Source organism: Falco peregrinus, chromosome 1, assembly GCF_023634155.1.
Source record: "Falco peregrinus isolate bFalPer1 chromosome 1, bFalPer1.pri, whole genome shotgun sequence".
Lineage (NCBI taxonomy): Eukaryota > Metazoa > Chordata > Aves > Falconiformes > Falconidae > Falco > Falco peregrinus.
Genome location: NC_073721.1, coordinates 78,084,296 through 78,110,612, shown reverse-complemented (window position 1 = coordinate 78,110,612; position 26,317 = coordinate 78,084,296). Strand labels below are relative to the sequence as shown.

General features: G+C 42.9%; 1 protein-coding gene and 1 long non-coding RNA gene across 5 annotated transcripts; one reads left to right on the top strand and one right to left on the bottom strand.

The window, feature by feature from the left end:
* The first annotated feature begins 409 nt into the window (after nt 1-409).
* LOC101911789 (serine/arginine-rich splicing factor 5-like) lies at nt 410-17,239 on the top strand. Of its 3 annotated transcripts, none has more exons than XM_055795630.1 (8): nt 410-569; nt 2,950-3,088; nt 6,623-6,693; nt 7,452-7,538; nt 9,850-9,919; nt 13,727-13,800; nt 14,753-14,863; nt 15,735-17,239. In XM_055795630.1, exons 2-8 carry the CDS (start codon nt 2,963-2,965, stop codon nt 16,015-16,017), a joined length of 822 nt encoding a protein of 273 aa, XP_055651605.1. In that variant the 5' UTR covers nt 410-569; nt 2,950-2,962; the 3' UTR covers nt 16,018-17,239. The 3 variants fall into 3 exon arrangements, with proteins under 3 accessions (XP_055651605.1, XP_055651595.1, XP_055651612.1); XM_055795620.1 differs by having other exon boundaries at nt 9,847-9,919; XM_055795637.1 differs by lacking the exons at nt 13,727-13,800; nt 14,753-14,863; nt 15,735-17,239 and adding an exon at nt 12,745-13,054.
* Nucleotides 17,240-18,277: 1,038 nt separating this feature from the next.
* Nucleotides 18,278-24,730, bottom strand: LOC114010289 (uncharacterized). 2 transcript variants are annotated; one of them, XR_008745756.1, is made up of 3 exons: nt 21,240-24,723; nt 21,000-21,153; nt 18,278-20,111 (listed from the first exon to the last, which is right to left on the bottom strand). It is a non-coding gene; the product is annotated as an uncharacterized LOC114010289 (long non-coding RNA). The 2 variants fall into 2 exon arrangements; XR_003551675.2 differs by having other exon boundaries at nt 21,000-24,730.
* Nucleotides 24,731-26,317: the final 1,587 nt, after the last annotated feature.

Below are 26,317 nucleotides of genomic sequence, written 5' to 3'. Positions count from 1 at the left end.
GCCACACGCAGTTCAGCACGAAGTACAACGTCTGGGGGACTGCAGCAGGTTGCCAAGGATGCACAGGCACAGCACGGCTTCCTTGGGGAAGAAGCGTGGTTTATTCCAGAGGGCTCCACGCCAAGCGCTGGCTCCCAGCGCGTTCCCGCCCCGCAGCCTGGGCCTGGTGGCGGCAGGCGCGACCTCGGCCTCTCCCTGACCTGGCGGCCTCGGCCCCACAGCTAACCCTGACAGGGCCGCGGCCTGCCACCCCCGCCCCTCTCCTCCCGGCCAGACACCGCTCCCCGGGAGCCCTCATCCTCGCAGCGCCCGCTCCAGCTGAGAGCGGCCAGGCCAGGCCAGGCCCGGCGCCACCCGGCCGCCCGCAGCGCCTACAGCTCCCGGCGCGCGCGGGGCGGGGCGGGGCTGCGCGGGGCACGCTGGGAGTTGGAGTCGGGCGTTGGCGGTTGCGCAGTATCCGTTGGGGGCGCGCGGCGGTGTCGGTCGTTGGCAGGATCACGGCAGCCATTGCCGCCGCGGCGGGGAAGAGTGGTTTCCTCACGGCCCGCAGGACTCAGCACTCGGTGACGGTGCGTGTCTGCCCCGCCTTGGCTCGCTCGGTGGCGGGGGGCCCGGGAGGGGTCGGGCGCTGAGTTGTGAGCGGGGTTCTTGCGGCCGGGCCCTGCCGCGGGGCGGGGACGGGCCAGGCCTTTCTTGTGGCGGCGCCGCGCTGAGGGGAAGGCAGCTGCCGGCGGAGGCCTCGCTGGCGCCGCGCAGCGCTGCCGGCCCGGGAGCTCGGCGGGGGGCCGCCGGCGGGCGGGTAACCGAGGCGCGACGGCACCGGGCCCTGGGGGGCGGCGCGCCTCGCCGCTGCCCCGTGGCGGTGCGGAGGGAGGGCTGGGCCCGGCGGTGCCGCTCGGAGGGAGGGCTGGGGAGCCGTCGGGGCCTAATGGGGAGCACGAAGCTTCCGCGTCCGCTGCGAAGAGCTGGAGGGGCGATCGCCATTGGGCGGCCCGGTGCTTCGGTGGCCGTGAACCCGAGGAGGAGGTCCCCCCGCCTCGGAGAGGCGGACAGTGTAGCGCAGCCCCGTCCCGTCTCGGCTTCTTAAAAAGCCGAACGAGCAGATGGCCTTTCGCTGCGGGGCCGTGCTTCCCGAGGGCTTTTCCGCCGGTATGTGGTGTCTTGTGAGTCACCGATGAGCAGCCGCGGTTGCGTTGTGCAAGGAACGACGTTGTGAAGCTCTGCGACTTGCGGGTGTCGATACAGATATCACATCCATTGTGCTCCCGGCTGGTTGAGTAAATAATGCATGGACGGATAGTTTGCATGTTTTATGCTGCATCTGTGACGGTTTCGCAGGCCGTCCTGCGAATGAATTCCATCCGCCCATGTTAATTTCCATCTGTGATTCTTCTTCCCACTTTGTTTTCCTAAAACTTAAGAACTGAAAGTATTGAATAGCAGTTACACAGTCGTTTTAATTTGTCAGAGCTGTGTTGCACCCAAAATGAGTGCCGTTGCCGAGGTGACTGATCTTAGAGTGTTTAAAGTACGTAGTTATGTAAGTCTGGCCTTCCTCTGCAAAGGCCTGTCTTTCCCTTAATACCTACCCACTGCTGGCCTTGGCAGTGTGGTGAGGATGCATCCGGGAAACGATCCCTTGGAAGACTAGCTAACTCTGCGAGGGAGCTGAATCGGTCTGAGCTGGATTTCCATGCGGGCATAAAAATTCAAGTGTGAGCACAAAGGAGGCAGTGCTTACAGAAGGCAGCATAGGCTCTTGTAGGGGAAGCACAAAACTTTTCATGTGAAAGTGATCCAATAGCTATTGGCTTAGGTAGTAGTTTGGGGACAGTTTAGGTTAATCGATGTGAAGTGCTGGCACACTTCTACCCCTTGCCCCATAAGAAGCCCTATACACTGTCTTCTGAAGTTCTGGCACTTTTCTAGTGGCACAGTGGGCCTGAATAAAGAAGTTGATCAATAGAAACCTAGTGGGTGTTAACACAGAAGTTAAATCACACTAATTCAAAATACTGTATTCAAATTGTCTTGAATTACTTTCACAGCTGACCTGATATGTTGTCTGTTTACTGTATCTGCTTTGCAATCCAGTATTGTAATTTAAGATCACGTTGTGTTTCAATTCCTTAGAGCTTGGATTCTTTGGGTTTTGTGTGACAGCAAGCTCACTGAGCCTAATAGTTAATATTTTCCAGTTACAAGAACTTAAAAATTTCTAAATCACATAAACTGAAAAAAAAAAATAATTACATACTCAAGGTAAACATTGGAGCTTCCATAAAATATCTCAGAGTATGTATCCTGGATCAGTAGATAGTTTTGAAAATCCGAATGTCCAAAATAGCCTTTGGTTTTGCCTTTGTTGAAATATCACAATAACAAAATGTTTCTTCTTCATAACTTGATAGACTGTCAAAATAAGGTATTTTATGGCTAGTGCAAATGAAAATAATTTTCTGACTACTCTTTATCTTTTGGATGCTGATACAACTTTTATTGCAACAATTCCTTCAGGTGAAAGCAAAAGTTTGAGAATGTTTTATGTTGTTTTTCCAATGATTAGCATAACAATTTTGGTGGTGGTTTTTTTTTAACTGCTCTTAACCCAGTATCTTGGAGCTTATAGAGTGGTTTTTATCATGCTCTGTGATACAAAAGCCTTGTTAGTCTTAACAGCAAACAAAAAACATAATTTCAGATGCATTAAGTCTTTAAATTACATGACTAAAAAAGACAAAACTGAGAGTTTGTGTAGGTTCTGCTAGAAGTCAGTAAGACAGGATTTTCTCACTTATCTGGCTATAGAGAATTGGGTTTGTAATATATATACTGGGAGGACAATAAAATCAAATCCTGTTTAACCAAGTTTTCTGAGATACAGAAGTGATCTTAATCACCCTATTTTAAGTTGGTTAATCTGATAAATAGTGCTGTTTTCTTTCTTAGCATCAACCTTAAGATGAGTGGCTGCCGTGTCTTTGTTGGACACCTAAGCTCACGCGCTCGGGAGCGGGATGTGGAGAAATTTTTCAAAGGATATGGACGCATACGAGAAATCCATCTAAAAAACGGATTTGGATTTGTAGTAAGTAATACTTTATTTTCCTTTCTTTTGCTTGCAGGTACTATTCTTGCTAGGCTGATGTCAAGGAAGGGAGGGTCTTTAAGAGAATAATAGTTGCAGTGGGAAATGGCAAATATTAATACACATTTCAGACTGCTTTTCAGATGTTGGGATTATAGTTTTACCTGGTTTTAGCCAGGTTTTGCTCAAAATCTTGGTAATATTCTAGGTACATTAAATACATTTTCTGATCATAGTCCTCCATGGATTTAAATTTTATCCCTTATTTCTGAAGACAGTATAAATACCCTGTTATAGCATTACAAAACTTGACAAAGACTTAACCTGCAGAAAAGTTTATAAGAACCACTTATCTTCCTTTCTCACTCCTGCTCAGCTTGGTTGTATCTCGAAATAATGGCCTGACATAAGAGCAAAGAGCTGGCTGAGGCAACAGGTGTAATAGGTGCTTGTTGTTGGATTTAAGCAGCACAGCTTTTAACTCTTGTGCAGCTAAACTTAGGCTTATTCACCATCAATATGTGTTCACAGGGCCTATGGGTCTGTTAGACTGTTAAATGAAATGCACACACAGTTCATTGGATCTTAGTTTCCTACCACTGCTTTCTAGAGCTCTGTGCTCCTAAACCGTTGTCCAAATTTTTACAGCTTTCCAGGTTCCCAAGTTGATCAACCTGTTTCTTAACTATTTTCTCCTGAGAACTGAGAATTATCTGTTCTGCAGCACAGAGTTCAAACTGGAAAGGTTGATACTGCCCTCACAGGGCAGCCTATGGCAGGCTTACATGTCATTTGTTCTGCCAAGATCAATCCTTGGGTGAAGCTGTGGGAAAAGAACAAAACCACAAGCTTTGCCTACTTTGGTTTCATAAGAGTATTGACTCCTACATGAGCCAGTTCCTCATTGCCCTGCAGTATGAGCTACTTCTTGCTGACTGCAGTAGGTAAATACCTGCCTCTTAAAGTCTGAAGGTACACGGCCGATCTAGACATGGACCTGCATTTAGTTAGTGTATCCTTTCCCATTGCTGCTGTTTCTCAATGGCCTTTCTCTGAGCATTCCTCTTCTTTTCTTGGGTAGGGCTGTTGACTCATTCAGGCATAACTTCTGTTCAGCTCTGGTACATGAGTCACCAAACCCTCCCTCCTCTTCTCCAGTTCCTAGGCAGAAGCGTTTTCTTTCAAAGCTCACTAACAGGCTTGAATAATTGTCCCATAACTGTGTCTAAAAAAAAAAAAAAAATTGTTCTCATGATGAAGAATTTTTTTCCTTACATCTGAACAAAACTTCACTTGCCCCTTCACCTGTCATCCTGTCACTGTGCCCCTACGTGAGGAGAGTACTTCCATCATCTCTGTAACTGTTTAGGTTTTGGAAGACTTTTAACTGGACCCCCTTTGAGCTGCCTTTTCTTCAGGCTGAGCAGACACGGCACGCTCGACCTTTCTTTGTTCTCCAACCTTCTGATCGGTTTTGATGACCCTCTGCTGGTCCCACTCCAGTTTTTCAATGTCTTCCTTGAGCTGGAGGGATCAAAACTGGACACAGTGTTCCAGGTGTGGCCTAACAAATGCCAAATAGGGTGGAATAATCACATCCCTTGGTCTGCTGGCTGTACTGTTCCTGATAACAGCCCAGGATGCAGTTTGCTTTCATTGCAGCAAGGCCGCACTGCTGACTCATGCTTAGCTGACTCTCCACAAGGATTGTCCATGTCTTTTTCAGCAGAGCTACGCTCCAGCTACTCAGAACCCAGCGTGTTCAGCTGCTTAGGTTTATTCGATCCCAGCTGCAGGATTTCATATTTCTCTTTTGTTAAAATTTGCGCTTCTTGTTGATAAAATCTTTCAACCTATCAAGGTCTGTCTGTGTTTTTTACTTAAATAGATACGCTTCTGGTATATCTATTTCTCCTCCCACATTGGTGTCAGCCACAAAATTGGTGAGAGTGCACTCAGTTCTGTCATCTAGATCATTTATAAATACATTGAATAGCATTATCCTTTGTGGTACCTCACTTGTCATGGGCTGTCAGTTCATCTTTGTTTTTTTTATTTAAAATACGTATTTAAAAACCCTATTAATCAAGTTATTCTGATTGAACATTGTTGTAATGTCAAAAGCATGTTTCATTGTGCCTGATTGAAATCACTGCTTGATCTTTGAAACTAACTATATTTACTTAAATTTTGTGGACTTTATTGCAGAATATTTTCAAACTTCAGACCATAAAGCTAGTATGTAAAGCTAGATAGACTTGCAGATGTTCAGTTTGTTAGAAACTAGCTGAAATCAGGGGAGTTGTAGATGCTAACTATTGCTACTCTTAAATGCTGGGCCTAAATTAATTTTCTCAAGGTAATATCTGCATCATGCAAGGATGTGTGATGTTTCACTTCATAGTGAAACAGATTTCAGTGCAGACAGGGGTAGGTTGCTTAAGCCAGTATTGCTTCTGAAAAGCTGTTTATAGTTATGCAAACACTTTCTTCAACTTGAGAAGCTTCTTCTCTGTTGTTCATTGCTCTCAAACTGCAGTTCCACTTTTTTTTTCCTCTCCATCCACACTGTTGGTTCAAGCAGTCCCTACCCAGCTGCTTGTTCCCACTGCTTACTTTTTTTCCTTTCTCCTCTTGCCTCACATGGTGTTACCATGGTTGTTCAGCCACATAATGAACTTACCTGGGTAGCTGATCTCGTTGAAAAGTAACGCTTCTTTTTCACCCCACCTCCTGCACAAAGTCTGCTGTTTTTCCTCTGGACGTTTCTTGACCTAGTTTCCTGCAGAGCTGTACAAACAGCTTTGCCAAGAATCAGTGGGCTGGGTAGTGGGCAGAGGCTACTCTGGCTGACTAAGGCAGCATTGCTGCCAAAAGCAAGGTGACAGATTCTGTTGCAACAGTATATGGAATTGCATATTATAGGTGATCCAGACCCACAGGTGGCCAGTGCTACTCTGAAGAGGGGTGTCTGTTTCTTACTTTCCTTACGCAGGCACCTTTTTGCCAGACTAGTGAGCTGAATTAGCTCAGAAAAAAAATAGGAAGGGTTTTTTTTCTGGTTTACTCTCTTTGGCAATTCAGTAAGAATTAAATCAGCCCAGAAGTCTCTAAAAAGTTTGGGAGTGCACAGCTCTCATGCTCTTGTTTGCAGTTGGTCAGCTTGTAGTGTTGTACAGGCTTTTCCTGTATGTAGGCCTGTGTTTTAAACTGTACACCTTGAGGTAACTTCCCCACCTCTCTCACGAAAAGTATTTTAAACATTTCTGTAATAAACCAGGTAATTTTTCTGTGTAGGTCCTGGAAATAGTTAAACTGAAACAATGGAGGGAGGCAAAAGGAGTTTGCAGGGTGGAAGGAGAAGAAATGGTCGTGAACAGGAACATCTTGGCTTTTCAGTCATAAATGGAATCTACTTCCTTGTTCAGTGTTCTGGCTGTTGCTGCAGAAATGTAAAATTTATAAAGAAAATGTGTTTTGACATTTGAATATACTATGATGGAAAATACTTTCTTATTCCTATTTTCTTTCTAGGAATTTGAAGACCACCGGGATGCTGATGATGCAATTTATGAACTAAATGGTAAAGAGTTGTGTGATGAAAGGTAAGCATGATACTGTAACTTCCCTTAAGAACAGCAAAAGTGCTTTGCATCTAAATACAATGCATTAGCTTGTGCTGTGACATGTTTCTTGTGGCTCAGGGGTGGGTTACAGTGTTCATAACTTTATCTAAAGAGATTCATGGGGATCCTGGCTGCAGGCTTATATGAGGCACAAAGACATGACTGGAGGAGGGGTGGTTTGGAGCAGGGCTCACTGTTTTTTCCAGTGGCACTTACTTCTCCTTCAAAGCTAACTCAAGGTCTTGTCACTAGAAATGTTAGTAAAAGTGAATTAAACTTACATATCTATTACTTATCTGTCTGTTGACTTCAGAAAATAAGGTGATGCTAGCTTCTCATCATTTGGAACGTTGCCCTTCAGTTTGCAACAATGTGGACTGTACTGGTTGCATGTTAGAGTAACTTGTATTTCGATTGTGGGAGCTGGTTTTTGGTCAGTAGGTTGTTGTTAATCATTTTGGTACTCTTTTCCCTCTGATTACTAGTGATTACTCTTGGGCTCTGGTTGAGCAAATTTAATTGTTTCAGTCTGAATTACAGACTCATGATGATTTGAGACAAGAGAATACCACTGCTCTGGCTCTTTAAGAAACGCCAGTGACTCTGTTATAAATCATTATTTGCAAGGGCAAAGTAATTCTTGTTTGTGCATGTGTGCTTCCAGTTGCAAAAGATGTATGTCAGTGTCAAACAAAGTTTGTGGGGTTTTTTGTTTGTTTTTTTGTTCCTATCATAAGGGTTACAATTGAGCATGCTCGAGCCCGAAGGGGAAGGGGCAGATTCCCACAACGGTTCAGTTATTACCAGTCGCAGAGTGGATCTAGGTAAGTGGTCTGGACTCTGTGTCTTACAAACTCAGTAGCTGAAGAACTGTACTGAAATACTGTTTTCTTCTTGTGGCTGGAGTTAGGGATCCAGCTCTGTTTCCTTCTATAGCTTCACGAAAGAACTTTCGTGTTCTCAAACCTTGGAGGTCCATTACTATCATTTACCTCCTCTGCCTGAGGAGAATGTGGATTTAAAAGCAGTTTAACTGGCTCACAGAGGTTCATAAACCCGTTATAAAATGCTCCCTCTCCATGTTGTAGGCACTACATTGGTCTTGCTTCCTACTGTTGTGTAAGTGGTGTGAAGGAGTAGTGCTGCAGTTGGATTGGCTGTTTTTGACCCTAAATCAAGAAAGATACCAGAGCTTCTTTGTTGAGGCTTTTGGCATTAAACTGAGCTTACAGGCTAAGTAGAATTATTATAGAGTAGTAGTTCAAGATATTTACTGTCTAACCAAGCTTTCACATTTCCAGTTGTATGGTTATCAAAATGCTTACTTCAGCACAGCATACAAAAGAACTGTATTTGAGAGACAGTGCTAGGGCACAAGATACTAGCACATGCAGAAGTGTTTAAATACCAATTGACTTAAGTTTGCTGACTGAACAGATGTCTTGCTGATGGAGAGCCTCTGTCTGACAATGGAATCTGAAAAACAGGACATAGCTCCTGTCTAGAATACCTGTAGTGGACATACAGTGTTTGTGCAGTTGTTCACTTTCAGGGATTTGAGCCAGTGGTGAACACTGTGTGAACTTGCAGCAGAGTTTGTGAAAGTTCTGCAGATTTGCACATGTTCTGCCAAGGAACTACACATTACACCTTTGTACTTGGTATCTGCCTGTGTGAAACAAGTATGTATGGAATATTTTACTCTGTAGAAACATTTATAGCTGTGGCCTATGCAGAGCAGAGTTTGGAAGAAAGATGAAGACTTAACTGACATAAACCTCTGCGTTTGTTTCAAGGTCAGAATTGCTGCCGGTTACAAACCAGTGTCTGGAACATCTAATTTGCATATGCAAGTATGCTAATTAGATTATTTTTTCTTTAGTGGCAGTAACCTTGATGCGGTATAATTGGTCCGAGGTCCAGGCTAAAAGTGGACTTTTAAAGTAGGAAGTGTGATTGAAGGTCGTGGGCATCTGACGTTGTAGTCATGTTCATGACGTCAGACTGCCGATGCCAGACAGGAAGAGACTGCGGTTTGCAATAATGGAAAAATGAGACTCAGCCTGCCAGTTTTGGGACTGTGGGACCTCTTTAAATGCCCGGAAGATCTGGATGTTCTGAAAAAAATTGGGACACTTTGAGGTATGCACTGAAATGAAATTGCCTATGCTTCAGTGTACAAATCAATACGCACAATTTAGGATTATGTTTCTGTGGGAGGAGAAGATGAGAATAATTTTCTGTAAGGTCAGTGTTCATGATTCTTGAATCTTTTTGTAGTAATATAAATAGTGCCATTGTTAGAATCCTGCGTTATTTATTTAAAGGCTGGTATACCTTTTTCCATAGTTCTCAGATCCCTTTGGATTCAGAATGACTAGGATTGGGAACAGAAATGACGTGCAAGGGCAGTGTTCTTTCCAGATGCCTTACTTTTCCGTATGAACACTTTCAAGCCACATTTTCCTTTTTGAGAGGGTCTTTTTAATTTTTGGTTAAGTAAAAAGCATCAGCTTTCATTCAGGAACTGTAAATTGCCACAGTTACTTCAGGAAAAACAGTTATCTAGCTCTCATTTTACTAAAATAAAAGTATTTTTACCCACAAAAATACCTCATATAGGTCATGGTGACATTTATAAATACTAACAAGTGATTTGGAATTTAGAAGCATGAACTAAGATGCTTTTAAATTGTGCCTTCCATCTCTGACGTGAAGCAGAATTTACCCTACCAACTAAAAAAAATAAATTAATAATTGCCCTTTACATTAATATTCTCCAAAACCAGATGTGTGAGCCAAGCCTATCAAACACCAAAGTTAAAATAATTCTCTTTACATTATTTTCATTTTGCTAGGCACTTATTTCAGTGTATCTATTAAAAATGGCAGCTATACTGGCTGCCTTCATACAAAGTTCTTCGTCAGAATTCCTTTTAATCCCCTTGTAGCAGCTCTCTTCTTGTAGCGGAGTCCTAAATATATCTTGAGTAGGGAGAATCCAATCTGCAGACCAGCAACAAGGAAAATACTTAAATCTCTCAGCAAATTATAGAAAACATCAGATCTCCTAAGTTCTAAATTCCTTACGCTGGAGACTTTCTCCCTTTTTTCTCCTCTGAATGCTTCTAGCAGGTATGGACCTCCTGTTCGTACTGAACACAGGATCATAGTTGAAAACCTTTCATCCCGTATCAGCTGGCAGGTGAGTTAACCTCTTAACTTCATTTTTTTATACCTTATTTTCCTGCCTTGGAAGTAAGACTGCTGTCAGCCTGGTTTCTTAATAAAGCCATCATAAATATTTAATATGAATAAAAAATAAGCAAAAAAGCTTAAGTGATTGCTAAAAATTAGCAATTGAATGCTTAAAAGCTTAAAGAAGTCTTTTGTTTCACAGCTGTGCAGATAGTTGTATAACTAGATTTTGTAGTTGGGAACTGATTCTTGCTTACTTGTGTTTACCAGCTGATAAAACTTTTGAATGCTGTAGATTGTTTCTAAATTATTGAAGCACAGCATCCATTCAGATTGTCATCCTTTTTGGATTGTTAAAACTGGAAGTGCATGCCTTTGTTTTGAGTGAAATTTACAGTCTTTTCTTATGTTTTGCAAAATATTTTTGTGACAAGAAAGCTTACTGTAGGTATTTTCTAAAAACCCCAAACTTTAAATAATTGTCTTTTGAAGCTTTCTTGCCATTTTTTTTTTTTTTTTTTTTTCTCCCCACACCCCTTGCTAAGGTTTTGCTAATTTTTAGCTGGCTTGTAACAGAATAACTATATAATCAATTCCTTTAGTTGTGTTCTACATAGTATACAGTCTACAGAAAGTTTACTTTTTAAGGGCATAGCAATAGATGCTTTTACAAGAGCTGAGTGTATAGTGGAGTTTAGTCTTGTTCGTTAACCTTTGTATTCTTTGAATAAAGATACTTTAATTAGTGTACTGAAAGATGCAGTGGAACATCATGAATGTTCAAAGCCTTGGTCTTGCAGCTAAATTCGTGTGAGGAGGCTGTTTGCCTTGCCTGGAGCTCCGCTGATGTGTTCCATAAGAGCTTGGGTACAGTCCATGCAGATAAACAGTTGAACTAGGTTTGTTTACTTTCTGCATGACAGGTTCAAAAGGTTCGTAATTGTACAGTTGTGTTAATTATTGAATAACTAAAAAAACAGCTTCTGAGTTGGTGATGAGCAACTGGATTTCATCTCAATGTCTTCCGAGTATGCTACGCAGTTATGTTTATGAAGAGATTGTTATAATACACAGTGCTTAGAAACGACAGTAGGAACCAGAGAAGTAAGCTAGAATGGAATGTTAAGGAGAATAAATCCTATAGGGATGTTCAGCATTAAATTCATAACTTGGGGGGAAAAAATTGTTTCTGTAAAATTCTTTTACTTGTCAATATTTATAATGGCTTTATGTGTACTTACCATTTTAGACTGAAGCCCACCCAATTCAGATTTCATACCGATGAATCTTTAGGATTCTAATTAAATGTTTTAATATGACTCTTTTAAATATATGCTAAGTTAGCATAAGAGACGTTACTTCTTGATACCTGCCTAAATAGAAATCATTTGAAGCTAACATCCATACACAAGCCTCATTTCGTTTTGAAGCTGTACTGCTTTGATACTGACTACAGTGTTTTAACTGCTTTTAACTATGCTACTTACACCACAGATTAAAATAGCCAATATGTTAACAGTAGTGGCATTGTTCTTCCTTTCTTATCCCTGAGCTTCTGGCAAGCACGATTGATATGGAACCTTGCTTTCAACTTACACGCATAATTTCATCTTGTATGTGTGCAGATCCCCATGCTTTGATAACTTGTCTCCTTTAAGAGGTATTGTGTTGGGATATTTTAAAAAAAACCTAACAAAACAACCAACCACAAATAAAATTTGTATTCAGATCAGTTTCTTCATGTTGTTGACTATATTGATATCTAAGTAGACAAACTGCCAGAATTCTCCTTATTTTAGCAAACGTATTTCTGTGTGTTTAGAGCTTTCCAACCACCCTCATTAGTTTTTCAGAATCTGTAAATTTTCAAGCTGTTGGGAAAAGTAGATCTGTGTTACATCAAGGTGTAATTTTTAATTTCTGTTTTTCCTATTTATGATTGTCCTACACCTTATTTTCTTTTTCTGTTAAGGACAGCAGGGTATTCTTTTGCTGTTTAAGGTGAACCAGAACAGGAACCTTAGGATAAAATTTGACTCTTCCACTGATAAAGTAAAACCAGTTAACTTTAAAACATTCCCCTAATAATAGCAACTACTCTGAGATTTTATAACACATGCACACTTACGGTCTTTTAAGCAATAACGTTGGCACCTTACTTGTGTTGACATTACTGTTACAAATTATATTTGGTGATGATGATCCTTAGGATTCAGAGTATAGTGTGGCAAGTCTGTGGGGGGTTCAGTTTTAAAGCCTAAAGTTACTGAAATAGAAAATATTTATGTAGGTTAACATTTTCTAACTTCCTTTTGATTTACCAGTCCTGGTCTGGTTAAGTTGTCATTGACTTTAGCAGAGCCCAAATTTTATTCTTCATCTCTGAATTAGGATAAACATGCCGACACTGAAGTGTTACTTTTAATGGTACTGTAGGGCCCATTTTTCGTTTGCTATTAAGGTTTCTTTGTGTTAAGCACACGTGAAACAAGGAAAATAGTTACTGGTTTGCATATGCCAGTTTTTAAAATAAAACGATTTAATTTTAATTGAAAGATTAGATAAAACTAAGCCTTCTTATATTCTGTAGCAAATGTTCTTAAGTTTTTCTTGGCTTTTTGTTTCATAGTCTTTTCTTCCTCAAGCATATGTCTAACCAAGTGCATTTTGAACCTCTTCTAACAACCTTGATTTGGTTAACCCTCATTTTTCTTGTGTGGAGGAAAAAGAACCAAAGATTTGGGGGTTTTCTAGTGGCTGAAATTCTAGGGTTTGGCCTGTTCTGAATTTTCTTTTTGGTTCCTATGACACTCCTGTTTTTTGGCGATCTAGATCTTGGTTTGCCTGGGTTTGATCTCGATTGGCTAGCACAGATCATCCTCGGGTTCTTTAGCCACTTCTGGAGACTGGAGACTATGTCCAGTGCTTTCAGGGCCTCTGGTACCTCCGTGAAGCATATTGCTATGAGCCATCACTCTGCCTTTCTCATGTAAGAGTTCCTCTTGGCCAGCTAGGTATTGGACAAGCAACTCTTTGCTTAAGGTACCTTCTTATATCATCTGCCACTTGTGGCATGTTGCGGTAAGTAGTCTGGGATTATAAAATACCAGATAGTGTTTGGTAAAAGTACTGCTTTAACTTACACAAATGTTTAGCTTTTTAGTGGCCTTTTGCATTATTTGTTTGTACTTCATCCTATTGCTGAGCAAGTAATGTTACAGTGTCTGTGTGTTTAGCCTCTATTAAGTTAAATACAAGGGTGTCTACTGATGTGGCACTGTAGTGTGACAGATATTCCAAGTGAAATATAAGAAAAAAATTTCCCTATGTAAAAATACTGTTTATGTAGTAATTATACCTTTTTGCTTTTAATTTTGCGGTGAAGTTGGGGGAGGTGAGCGTATAGAATGAATTTGTCTATGTATGTGGGACTGTCATTTAACTGGGGGTTTAGTCATGAAAATCTTAATTTAATACTATGTTGCTTTTCATCTGTTATAGTTCTGATCTCAGTGCATATGTAGGTATTTAAAGTATTGCATTGTGTTTTCATAATAGATGGTTTTGGGATGCAGCATTATTTTAAAAGCAATATTTTATTCACTGCAGTTGTAAAAATGAGGGATCCTTTCTATATGCAGCTGCTATTACATAGGCTTTTTCAGAAACTTTTTTTGAAATCATACATGTTTTTAGATATATATAAATACAAAAGCATTAAGCGGTTTTAGCAGAGAAAGTTTTCGGGGGGGGGTATTACTAGCTGGACTCATTTGTGTCCTGTTTAAGACTAAAATGTTAACTTCTGCTGCAGGACTTGAAAGATGTCATGAGAAAAGCAGGGGAGGTGACCTATGTGGATGCACACAGAAACAACAGGAATGAAGGGTAAGTTCATTTTATGCCTATACCTGTATGATAACTGAAACTGTTGAAGGAAGATTATCTTGGCAATATAAAGTAAATGAAACACGAATCTATGGTGTGGCTTAGATGCTGAATTTTTTCCAATTTAAAAACAACAAAACAAAAAACTCCAAACAAACTGTCAGTAAGTAGGAGTTCAGAAGTGGTATTGAACTCAGTTTCTACAGTGTGTCAAAGTAGAATGTTTCTTAAAGAAAAAAAAAATTGTCAAAGCAGGAAGGGAAGGGAGGGTAACTTCCAACAGTTGAGTTCTGCTGTCTTTAACTTTGATATGTATAATCATTTATGATCTGACTCCTGAGGCTAAAATACCTCCTGTCTGTGGCTGCTTTGCACTGGTTCAACAGTCAAAGTCAGAGGAAATGAACGTAACCAATAGGGAACACCTAGTTGCCTTCTCTACAATTCTTAATTCTGCAGACTACAAAACTGCTGCAGAGAAGCAGGAGAGAGGGAAATATGAACAGAGTGGCTGTGCTGGCAAGAGTGCTCTAGGGCCAATGGGAGCAAATGCAACTTACATATACTTTTTTTTAGGGAAAAAAACCCTAAACCCATGGGATTTTTCTATTCACTATTAAAAATGTCAGTAGGGCAGGAGAGTCTCCAAGTTTTTGTTTCTTGGACACTTTAGAATGCAGTTTAGTAGAGGACTGAAAGATACTTCCTCAGCTGGTGCAGGTTTGTGTAGCTTCCTGCGTTTTCTCCATCTCATTGCAGATGAGCGTGCTTGTAATGTTTGAAAGGCTAGGACTGTTAGTGTCATACTTTCCTGTTAACCAAGTTAAAAATTAGCTTTGAGAAGATAAAACATCAAGCTGTGAATAAACAGATTGAAAAAGGCCCAAAGTTGTTCTTCTTTTTCAGTTTCTCTGAAACTTTTTCTTTTTTTCCTGATGGTATGTATATATAGGGTTGTGGAATTTGCATCTTATAGTGATATGAAGAGTGCATTGGAAAAACTGGATGGCACTGAGCTGAATGGGCGCAGAATTAAACTGACTGAAGATCACAGAAGGCACAGGTATGTCACCTGATCTGATAAAATTCTGCTGAGGGCATGGATTTCAGTAGTATCAATGCCTAAGTTTTATTACCTAATTCTTTGCCCCTAAGCTAAATACCGCAGCACAGAACCACTTTCTAGCAGTGTAAATAGATTTAGATAAGAACTAACTTGCTAAAACCAGCATAAATAGAACATTTTTGGATGAGAGTAAGGAGGTGGGTTTCTTCAAAAATAAAATTTTATATTTGAATGAAAGGACTTTTAAAAAACTGTGAATAAAATAGATTGTTTTCATTATTCCTAAAGTAGTTCTGCCATTTAGTCATTAAAAAAACCTGTTTAGCTGCTGTTCTTTCATTGTCTTTCAAAAATAAATCCCTTTCTTTTCATGACAAAATGGACAGATGACTAGAGGAGGTGTTAAACTCTTACACCCTGAAGTGTGCTGGTGTTCCATGCCTTTAGGGACTTTTTCTAGAGTCTTGAAAGAAACCCTAACTAATTTACATGGGTGTTTCTAGAGAGAAAAAATAGCACCAGTATGAATTTTCATTTCTGTACTTTTCTTGAAAACTGGCTAAACATTTTTCTGTCTCCTCCTGGCAGGGGGAGGGGAATGCATCTTTTATTAGGCAGTTCATATTTTGCCAAGCTAGCAAAGAATGTCAAGGCTAGCAGTTTCTGCTGGCCTTGGCCTAAGAAGATACTGTTGTGATGGAGGAAAACAGCAATCTAGCAGTACTCTCAAATAACAGAGTGCTGTGCATAGCACATTCAGATGTTCAGATGGATGTGCTGTGCCTGCATAATAGTTGAGAATTTGAGTACTTTAAATCTACTAGGAGGTGAGACTACAGCTTTGTAGCTTTGTACTGTGTTTCTCTAGAAGCAGATCTCGATCAAGGAGTTACTCAAGATCTCGCAGCCGGTCCAGGTCTACAGGATCTTCCAGATCAGACAGCCGGTCCAGGTCCAGGTCAAGATCAAGGTCCAGGTCTCGCTCTCGATCCCGGTCCCGATCCCGGTCCCGATCTCGTTCTCGCAGTCGTACACCTAAAAAGAGTTACTCCCAGAAGAGCCACCGCTCCAGCTTGCTAGCTTCCCCATCTCCCTCTTCGTCTAAAAGAAAATCTCGTTCTAGATCGAGCTCTACTCATAGCCGTAGTTAACCTGCTCTTAGAGATGTATTAATGCATTTAATTTGACTCAAGTTTCTTGAAGACTTGAGACAAATTTTACATGAGAACTGGGAGGGGAAGAGTTAACATGATGAAAGGGTAACCTCCTCTTACATTGCCAAAGTGCCTGTCATCAAGTAGGCCATCTCTGTGAGGAGGGGCTGTCAGCTTTCTCCTTTCAGTGAAGTCTGGAGTGGGAAGTCTTTTTTACTTTTTTCCCCTGCTATTAGTAAACATTTCTATCATAGATACATTATGTACACATAATGCTGAGGTAATGGGATGAGACAATATGCTGCTTTCTCCCTCTCTTGCCCCTCACTTCCCCCTCCACCTCCAAAGGCCTTTGACTTCCAAAATACTACGTTAGCTTTTGTCCTTGGTATTAAATCTGAGAACAGGAAGTATAGATTTTATTCCTTTAAGGTTCTGTGGCTACTTTTCTGTGAGAATGGATGGACCAGCTGAATTTAGAGTTCACTTTTTCTCCCCATTGCTTGGCTTAACAGGCTGTTTAAGTTCCAGCTTTAAATTACCTTGATAATATGCTTAATTTGCAACAGACTTTCAGGAATACACATTGGTTAGTTGAATATTACTCATTTGGATAGTGAATCAATATAATGTTAAGCAGTAATGGAAGCTGGAATTTCCTGTTAAAATGAGATGTACCATCCAGATATCAGGATTATTGGGAATCCATTATAATAATTTTCCAGTAATTCAGTAGTATGTGGTATTGTATGTAGAGGCCTTATTTGACAAGTGACTCCATAAAACTGCACAGAAATGTCAATATGCATGTCCATGTTTTTGATGTTTATAAAGTGACATAGCTTTCATACCCAAAAGTATGATACTGAATAATGTGTGTATGACTAGCAATAGTCTTGATGGAAAGGAAGGTTATTTTAGTAATGACAGCAACAAAAAAATCCCAGGAAAAGTGTAGTCGGTTGTGACAGGAAAAGTGAATCATGGTAAAGCGTAAAGAGGGTAATTTCTTTAAATCTCCTGAATGCACAGTTGTTTTGATTAATAGAAATTTCCGCTGCAAGTACTGTTTGTTCTTATCGTTTGGAATTAGATAATTTTTTTTAACTTCTGTATCATCAAGGGAAACATTTTTGGAAAAATATGTAAATTAATCCCAAAGTCTTACATGTGTTTAAATGTACCATTCCTAATTAAAATAAAAACTTTTTCTGGCTTATTTTGCAGTTTTGTTTAGTAATGTTACTGTTGCTGTTGTTCACGTCATACAATCTTGGAAACCATCACAGGGAAATTTATTTGACTGTGTACTGATAATACAATAGAAGCAAGCAAAATGTAAACTAGAAACCAATTACAACATGTAAGTAACCAGAAGCTGACTAATAGAAGGACAAGATAGAATTTTACTGTCATGGCCATCAGTGCCCGTTTGAATGGATGGCAAATAGTGGTCTTGCTGCAGTCCTTGCAGACAGATTTGCGTGATACCTTCTTGTCCACCAGCAGAAGAACCAACAACCAAATGGCCATGGGTGTTGGAATCTTCCTATAGGTAAACTCATGTCACTTTTGAAATGTGGTTCCAGAGATTCTGTTGCCCACACTGCTTCTGTGCATCTAAGGCTTCAAGGCTGATACAGATACCCTTTTTAGAGCAGATTACTGCTTACCATGTTCTTTGCGTGTTTGGCTTAACGTGATCTGAGTAGGCTAGCACATCAGAAAGAACCCAAGGAACAAATAGAAATCACTTTGCAGAGGAATCTTGCTAGATGTGACTAATTATTAGCACAGCTGGGATATGTTCAGCTGTGTTAAATGTCAGTGTTGCTTGCTTTGGTAGATTTGTCATGCTACCAAAAAAACCTAAAAATGTCCACTGCCTAGCCGAGTGCCTTTGAGATTGGCAAGCTCAATATCAGAGACCTTGAGTGCTTCTGACCACAGCATGCTTACCTTGCAAATTGTTTAAATATAGAACTAATGCAGATCTTGTTAATTTTTTTTATTATTGTACAATGTCATTTCCCTTCCATAATTTTCTGTTGATTCAGTCAGCAGTAGCAACAGAAAGATGAATATAGACCAAAGAACCAGCCTCCCCTTTGCACCCAAACACCTTGAGGTTATAAACAAGTTTATAATTGCTGCGATTGTAACCATGAATACATAGAACTTATTTCTGAACCTAAAGCCCAGTCTACCCATAGGTGTTGCTATTAACACTGCCTAGAAGTACATTTTTTTTAAAAAAAACAACTTGTCAATTGTGTGATTGAACTGATAGTGGTTTAGTGTAGAAACACCTACAATGATATTTCTTTCCTGTGCTGGCACAGTAGCGGTTTAAACATCTTTGCCAGCACAGCTGCATCCAAGTTAACTGTAGTCCTGGTTTCTAAATATAGCAACAGGTAAGTAAGGACTGCAGATTGTGGGGTGGTGGTACAGGTGCAATGTCACACAATGGAAATAGACCTTTCTCTAATTTTTTTACATGTTTTTCAAGGTGGCAAGCAGTGGCGCTCTCTTCCCCTAAGGTGCACAAAGGTGTTTAGGTAAGGAAAAGGTGAGCTTTTGAAATCCTAAGAATATTAAATCTGATCATTCTCTGGGGAAAGATTTTTTTTTTTTATGGTAGATGTGAACTTGGCAGCTTTCTTAATATTTATTTGAAGGGCAAGGCTAGGAATTTATGGCAGCTGAAAACAGTTTTCTTAAAGGAGATGCTGAGTCCATGGTTACTCAGCTCTTAGTTGTCTATTTTGGTATATCAGTGCCTGGAGAAAAAATGGATTTTGAAGCCCAGATTTTTATTTATTATGCACGTGACTTCTTGTCCATGGCTTTTTCTGCATCAGAAAAGCTTAAGCCCTTAAAACATACCATGGGGGAAAAGGTAGAAGGGTGGTCTGATTTCCCCTTCCCCATTTCCTGCTGTGTCACCAAATTTATTTTATTTTTCTTTTCTTAAAGAGGGCAGACTATGAATAGCAGCTTGGATATTTTTTTTTGTTTTGTTTTGCCTTTGAGGGGTGGGGGGAAGAACAAAAAAACCAAAACCAAACCTCAAGACTATCTTATCAGGAAGTCCTAACAATTTTGCACAGGTTTCAGAGCAGCACAGCCCTGTTTTGGCGCACTGTAGAGTTGGAAATGAAAACTATATTTTTCATTGGGGTTTAAAGTTCTGACCTTACCTGACATGTAAAGTGAGCTACCTGTGTACACTTAATTGCTTTTATGAAGTGTAACTCATTGTGCCACTCTTAAGTTGGTCATGTCTGACCTCAACTTGGAGCAAACCCAATCCAGAATCTGTAGTTTTAGGCATATAAATTGGTGCAGAGGGATTAAAAGGACGGTTCAGCAGCCTGAATAAAGTACTTGCTTGGTGGTCAGAAGTGTGGAAAAGTCTTGAGAGGGAAGAAGAGAGTCTGGGGTAGACAGAAGCCATGACCAGGGAAAAAAGGACAAGAGGGAGTTGAGCTTTGACAGGTGGCAGTTGCAGCGTCAAAGACTGGTATAGACAGACCGCAGGAGGGAGCGCGATCTTTATACTCGTGACAATGGTTCAGATTCAGAGGTTTCCCCCAGCATGCGATCTTGAAACAAATTGGGAAGCACGCATGTTTGTTTTGCTTAAAAATATTTGGTGCTCCGCTGAAGAGCCAAAGGTCTAAAAACTGAAGTTGTACCTGTGTTCCTCTGAGAAGATAGTATTTATGGGTCAGGTAGGCAGCCGATGAGTAGATAGGGTCTTGCCTGGTAGACTTTTTCCAGAACACATTATAGTCTGAAACTTGGCTGAACTATCAGTGTATTTCAGAAACCGGATTATTTTTAAAAATAGAACATTTTTATACTCTGTTGGAACAAATTATTTCTCCATATCAGGTGCCTTAGTTCCAACTTTACAGAGCACAGGAATGTAAGCTCCACTTTAAAATAACCATAAATAGACTTCTTTAAGTATTAAAGTCATATATTCTACAGGCAGCGTGTTCCAACATCTGACACTTTCCATGAGAAAGCTGGGAATCATCCCTTCCAACTGGCAGAAAGCTGCTACTCCCAGCCCTAGAAAGCTGAAGGGAACAAAAGTTCTGCAGTCATGCATCTACAAGTAAATCTGTCATTAGTCCTACCTTACTCTGCTAACCTGATCCTTGAAAGGCAGTTTGCACAAGTTTCTCCTCAGCAAATGGAGATGACATGAGACAATACACATGTTAAACTTGTATCAGATTCAGAGGTTCCACTTGAACCTTGAGGGTGCAGTTGGGCGATACAGCTGGGATGATTTAGCAGCTTGCTGCTGGCCAGACAAGCTGCCATCCCTGTGCCTGCCCCCCATCTTGTGCCAGCTCTGATGGTCATCCAATCCTCCAGAAGCCAATTCAATTACATCACAAAAAGTGGGTACCTGGGTCTCCTGCAATACTGCTTTTTCCAGCCCTCTCTGGGAGGGAGGCAGTGGAATTATGACCTGGGGGTGCAACTCCCCTGCAATCCTTCTGTTTGCCTGCCTCACAAACAAGTATCCTATTTTTCTGAACTTTATCCTCCTATTCTGCTCTCCAAGTGGTCAGTCTCCAAACAGAACACCATCACTCTCCTTCTGTCCCCGATTTCTTGTGCTTCTCTTACCACAGGACGTTTTCTTCCCAGGGGAAGCCTTATGCTACAGCATACAACTGCTATGCTACAGCATGTAGCTGCTTGCAGCACAGGGCACAGCTGAAAGCTGAGCACTGCAATTAGTTGCATTTTGTCAACTGGTGACATCATACCCCCAAAATAAGAGTGTTTTCTGCGATGTTTATGGCACTTTATTATTAATTACATTTTTGTTACATCAACACAGGGCTCTTCATCCATGGGTATCCCAGCAGTTTGTGAAGATAAACTACTCGGCCGCATCACATCTCTGCTTTACAGATGAGAAAAGGAAAGCAAGTGGTGGGGGTACTTACCCGTGGTTGCAAACCGAGGGGCTCGGGAGGAGGAACGCGCTCGCAGGGAGAGCCGAGATCCTTCCCTGGACAGACGCAGCTCTGACCCGTGCCATCTAGCGGCTGCCGGTGCTTGGGGAGCCATGAAACGGGCTGAGAAGAGGGTTTGCTTCCTCTAGGGAGAGAAAAAGTTTCTCCTTCAAAAGTGAGGTGTAGTAGCAGCGTACTCCCGAGTAGTAAGAAGTGCCCCAGGATCTGTACCCGCAGTGCTCTGCCGCTGCTCTAGCAGAGTCAGCGATAATGAATTCAGAGGTGGGAAGATTTTCACTCTGCCTGCGCTTCCTGCTGCACCCTCACGCTAGAGCTCAGTGCCGAACCGTTCCTCAGTGGCTTTAGTTTTCTTGCGTGGGTTTTGGAATCGTGTGTTTTCCAGTCCGTTTCCTTCGCTCCCCCTCCCTAGCCATTGTTTGCTGGAAGACTAAATGCTCTGTGTGTACTAGACCTGAGGGCATGTTTCCCATTTTACCAGCCCTGCAATCAGTTACCCCTTCATCCCCTCTGTTTGCAAACCTGCAAGAGTTGTTAGCCTTTTGCCCTGGGGGTGAGTTGCTAGGACAATAACGCTGATCAGCTGGCAGTTATGCCTGGCAGAGGGCTGTAGCTGGGGGAGCAGCACAAGCAGAGCGTTCTATGCCTGTCAGCTTCAAGGAAGGGGTTAGAGCAGAAACACTGGCTCCCCATAAGGGAGCCTTTCAGGCCTTGGATAGAGTCAGCACTAAGAGGAAAGTACAAGGGTTAGCAGGCTGGGGACCTTGGTTAGAAACAAATCATGCACTGTATGTACCAGCTAATGGCAACTCTGTATGTCTGAGTAGTCTCAAGATGCTTGAAGGACAATCACTACTATTGATTTGCTGGGCCTAGGACTATGAGGGAGCGATGAGGGAGAGAAGAGTGTATGATAAAATCTGCTCTTCAAAATTAAGGAAGGGCTTAAGCTAAAAGACAGTGTTTCACTCGTAATGAATGATACTTCTGTGTTGTGTGATGACTTTTTCCTGTAACCAGGGACGAATGTCTTCTTTTCCCTGTTCTCTCCTTTTCTACTCCAGAAAACCTTTGCACTGTGTGCGCATTTAGCAATGGCAGGTTGAGCTGGAAAAATCCAGATCAATATGCTTAGAGTAGATGTTTCTGTTCAGATCAAGAATTGCTCTGTATGTATGTAGGTAGGTGTGATACATCACTGGAGACCAGGTTCATCAGGATCTTACCTGCATGCTGGATTTGTTTTACCCAAGAGCCAGTGGTGTTCTAAGGCAACAGATTTCTCCTTGCGTATCAGAGGCTGGTGGATGTTACTTTGTGGTTCATAGAGGTAAGATGTAGCAGGTCACTCTTTTAAAGGAAGTGAGCACCCATAGTATAGCTGAAGTTATTAAAATCTGATAATGCTCCCACTGTAAAGCTATGAAAGTAGAGGTACTCCAAACTTGGAGTTTAAACTTGGGTTAGAATTTAGCTGGGGGGTAGAGTCGCACTGGTGCAACGTACACTGGCACTGCCATGACAGGAAGGAGATGTAAGAAAAAGATATACAGGGAAAGAAAGGAAATGGGATGCAATCTTTGCATTTCACACTTACAGCTGAAAGATTTATTCCTCAAACTCAGTGAATGGGTCTGTGGATCTCACTCACCGCTGTGACTTCTGGATTTTCCTAAGTGCCTTGAGATATCAGCAGTCCACCTCAGCACCATTCCGGCTACCAGCCAGAACTCTCCAAAGCAGCCTGTGCCTGACTAGGCCACCAGAGAATCAGTATTTGGCCCTTCCGTGCCTCTAGCCAAAGACAGAATTTACCAGAGCTGGAGTTAAACACAGCATCTAGTGCTTCAGCCTGAAGTGGTGTTTTTGGTTGCACTTGGCTTTTTTCTTTCTATGTTGTTTTCCTAGTAAAGCTTCAGATCACACCAGCTGTTTAACAAAAAAGTATAAGCAAGCACCTCTACTGTTTCTTACGCACATGGCCATTGCCATGTTCTCTATATCACTGCCAGTTCCTGTGAATAGCTAACTGAAAAGTCATGTGCTCAAAAAATCAAATTTTCTTATCTGTTTAAAAAGCTTCCTTGTTCTTTTCCTTCAAATTGTCATAGCCTATTTCTAGCACTGTGCTGAACCACTAGCACAGCAGAACCGCTGCTGATCATGTATGCTGGTCTTCCAGGTTTGCCAAAACCTGCAAGCTTTCTGCCCACACCTGCCCTCCGTTTGTTTCAATTTGCTTTACCTTTTCCCAGTTTTGGCACTTGGATGCTCTAAAATCCACATCTGCTCATTGTACACGCTCTCCCTGAACTACTTTTAGTCCAGCAGCTCCTATCTCTTGTTCCTGAACACCAGAATGATCACACTATGCTGTATTTCCCGGTGATAATGGATGATACTCGGTACATAACTTTTGAGACCCCAAATCTCTCAGTGAGCACCTCACAAACGATGAGCGATTTACTTAGCTAAGACCTTGCAAACCTGCACCACGCATTTCCTACTCTACATTTGTCCATACTACCTGAGCAACAGTAATAGATGTATATGGAAAAAGAGTGCGGTGAGAGTGGTTTATGCTTGTACTTACGGTGAAGAAGCTGTGGTGCTATGTAGCAGCCACCGCTGTCTTAGACTTGGGTCTAAAGCTGCCCCGCTTGCTGCTTCACCGTGACGGTGCAGTTTGCCTAACGGCAGGGTTTGTCCAGTACATAAGCCATTAGATCTCAGGGCACCGAGTGCCAGCTGCAGCGCAGCCCCCGAGGGAAGGGTTAGCACACCTCATTGTCAGACAGATCACGTCAAGCACACGAGGCCAGAGACACTTGGCAGCATGGCAGCCGGCTAGTGTATTCAGCTCTCGGCGAGCTCTTGCCAGCGCAGCGCACCGCGAGCACGGCCAAAGGTGCCGCCTCTGCCCCCACGGACGTGCCCGCTGCCAGGGGGTGCAGGGCCCCCTCCCCTGCTGCGGCTGCGCTCGGGGCAGAGCGACCCTGCGCACAGGGTGGCCCCCTCGTCACCACCGTTTGCAGACGAGCAGCCCCTGTCCTGCCGGCGGTTGGCTGGGACCCCACCAGATGGTGCTGTGACACTGCCTCAAGGAAATACCCTGTCGACCAGAAACTTGCAAACCCCATCTTAAAACAGCCCCGGTGACCCAAACCATTGCCTGGGTGGAAAAAGAAGATGCGCGCACACACAAAACCATCACAGCACCCTGGGCGCAGCGCTGGAAACTGCCGTGCTCCTCGCGTGGTTTCCTGCAGGCTCACCTGCCGGGGGGCGGAAGGAAGAGGTGGGGGAGCGGGCAGGGGACCTCAAAAATCACCCAAGGAGCAGAGCTGTGTGCAGCTCTCTCAAAAGGACCTGCTGGAAGCCACCTCTGTGTCTGCAGATACACCGTGTGCCATCCCTCTGACTCCCTGGCACTGCCCCAAGCCCTTGGAAGTCCCTCTGTCAGTGAGGGCTGACGTGGAGGGCTGCACACCGGTTCCTCCAGCCCAGCTGCAGCCCCAGGGTAGCTCCCCAGGTCGTCACAACAGCTTCTGGAGGATTCAGAAGTGCAGCTTTACCAAGGGCCCAAGCTGCCCACTGTAGAGGAATGAAGGCAGTGGGTTGATTAGCATTGATAACATGCAGCTGTGGCCTCGCCTCGAAGGCAGTGGGTTGATTGACATGGACGATGTGCTGCTGTAGCTCGTTCCTGCTAAGTGCTTAAATAGCACCGAGGAGGGTGGGAGAGGTGGTTGGGTGGAGGAGGGGTGGTGTGGTCTGTCTTCTGGAGGAAGGAGAAACAGCCTGGGCCCTGCCAAAGGTAAAAGCCTTGTTGCAGCAGCCCACCTTTGTGACCTCTGGCAGGGCAGTGGAGGGCTATGGAGAGGTTGAATTAAGATCCAGATACTAAATTGTGACGGTAAAAACCACAAACTAACCACTCAGGAAACCTACACAGGCTAGTCTTGAGAGGAGAGCAGTTAGCAAGGCTTAGGAGTAGCGAGAGCTTGCAAATGCTTGTCTTCTGCAGTAGACTGAGAAATTTAAAACTGTCTGCTGAGTAGCTAGCTGCCCCCAGCATTGTCCTCCCGACACGTGCGGGCCCACGGGAGCTGCCTGGAGTGGAGGCTGTGCTCTTGTCTTGCTATGGCCCTGCTTCCCGCCAGTGCCAGGTACGCACTGCATGCTGCCATTCCTCCAGAGGAGTCTGGTGACAAAGAGGCTTCAGGAAATAGCTTTTGGCTTGGTCTGGAGAAAATTTCTTGCTGTCTGGGTGTGACTTCTGAATGGAGAAGTTTTCTGCTATGTTTTACCACCCAGTGCCCTGAAGCATCCCTCTGGTAACAGGGTTGTTATTCCCTGGCAGCTGTCCTGCGGGCTGGCTGGGGGCTCTCTTGCCAGGTGGGCCTTTCCATGGTCCACTCCAGAGACCTCTGGCCCTTAACAAGCCAGATCCCCAAGGCAGCCACTCCACACTCCAGTCCTCTGCCAATGTCGGGGCTCCACAGAGGTGACCCCCAGACAGCAGCCCCCACCCTCAGTGACAGGGCCCAGTTCCTCTTCACTGTCAGCCCTTTTACAGCAAGGGGACTCTGCTGGCTTTCTTGATTCACCCCTGGTACCTGGGAGCTGAATTGGGGTCCGTGAAGTGTTTATCTTTCGAGACCAGATCGCTGAGCTTAAGGCCAGAACAGCCAAATTCCAGACTCCTGGAGGAGTGGATCAGCTCCCAGACTGCCTGGACCTTTGCCTCAGCATGGCAAAAAGATGGTAAATTGCTTAATTGTTTTGTGGTCCAGAGAAGGTGGCAAAGCCCTGGTCTTGGATTTCCCTGATCCTATTTGTCTTTACCAGGAGTCCAGCATGTTCTGCCTTGTCCTTCTTGGTACTTGCTGGACTGAAAAGCAGGGAAGACAGAAATGCTAATGAGGTGAGCTCCCAATCAGCCCAACTTCCCATGGACATTCCCAGCATTTGGAAAACCTTGCGCAAAACAGCACAGGCTACTTTCAACAGTATCCATTTCATCTGGGTTAACAGACTTTGTTGCTTTTTCCTCAGCCTAACTGTGATGGCCATCCACCCTGAGCCCTGTTCTATGAACAGCACTGGCAGAACTGGCAATGCTCTTGCTCTTCATACAGCACATTGCCAACGCACCTCCATCTATGTGCCATCATCCAACATCCACACAACACTATTGGCCTGCTAACAGCCATCTCCCTGGCTCCAGGGGCAAGGGTATCTGAGCCTCAGACCATGCAGAGCAGTTCCCCTTCACTACATTCTGGGCT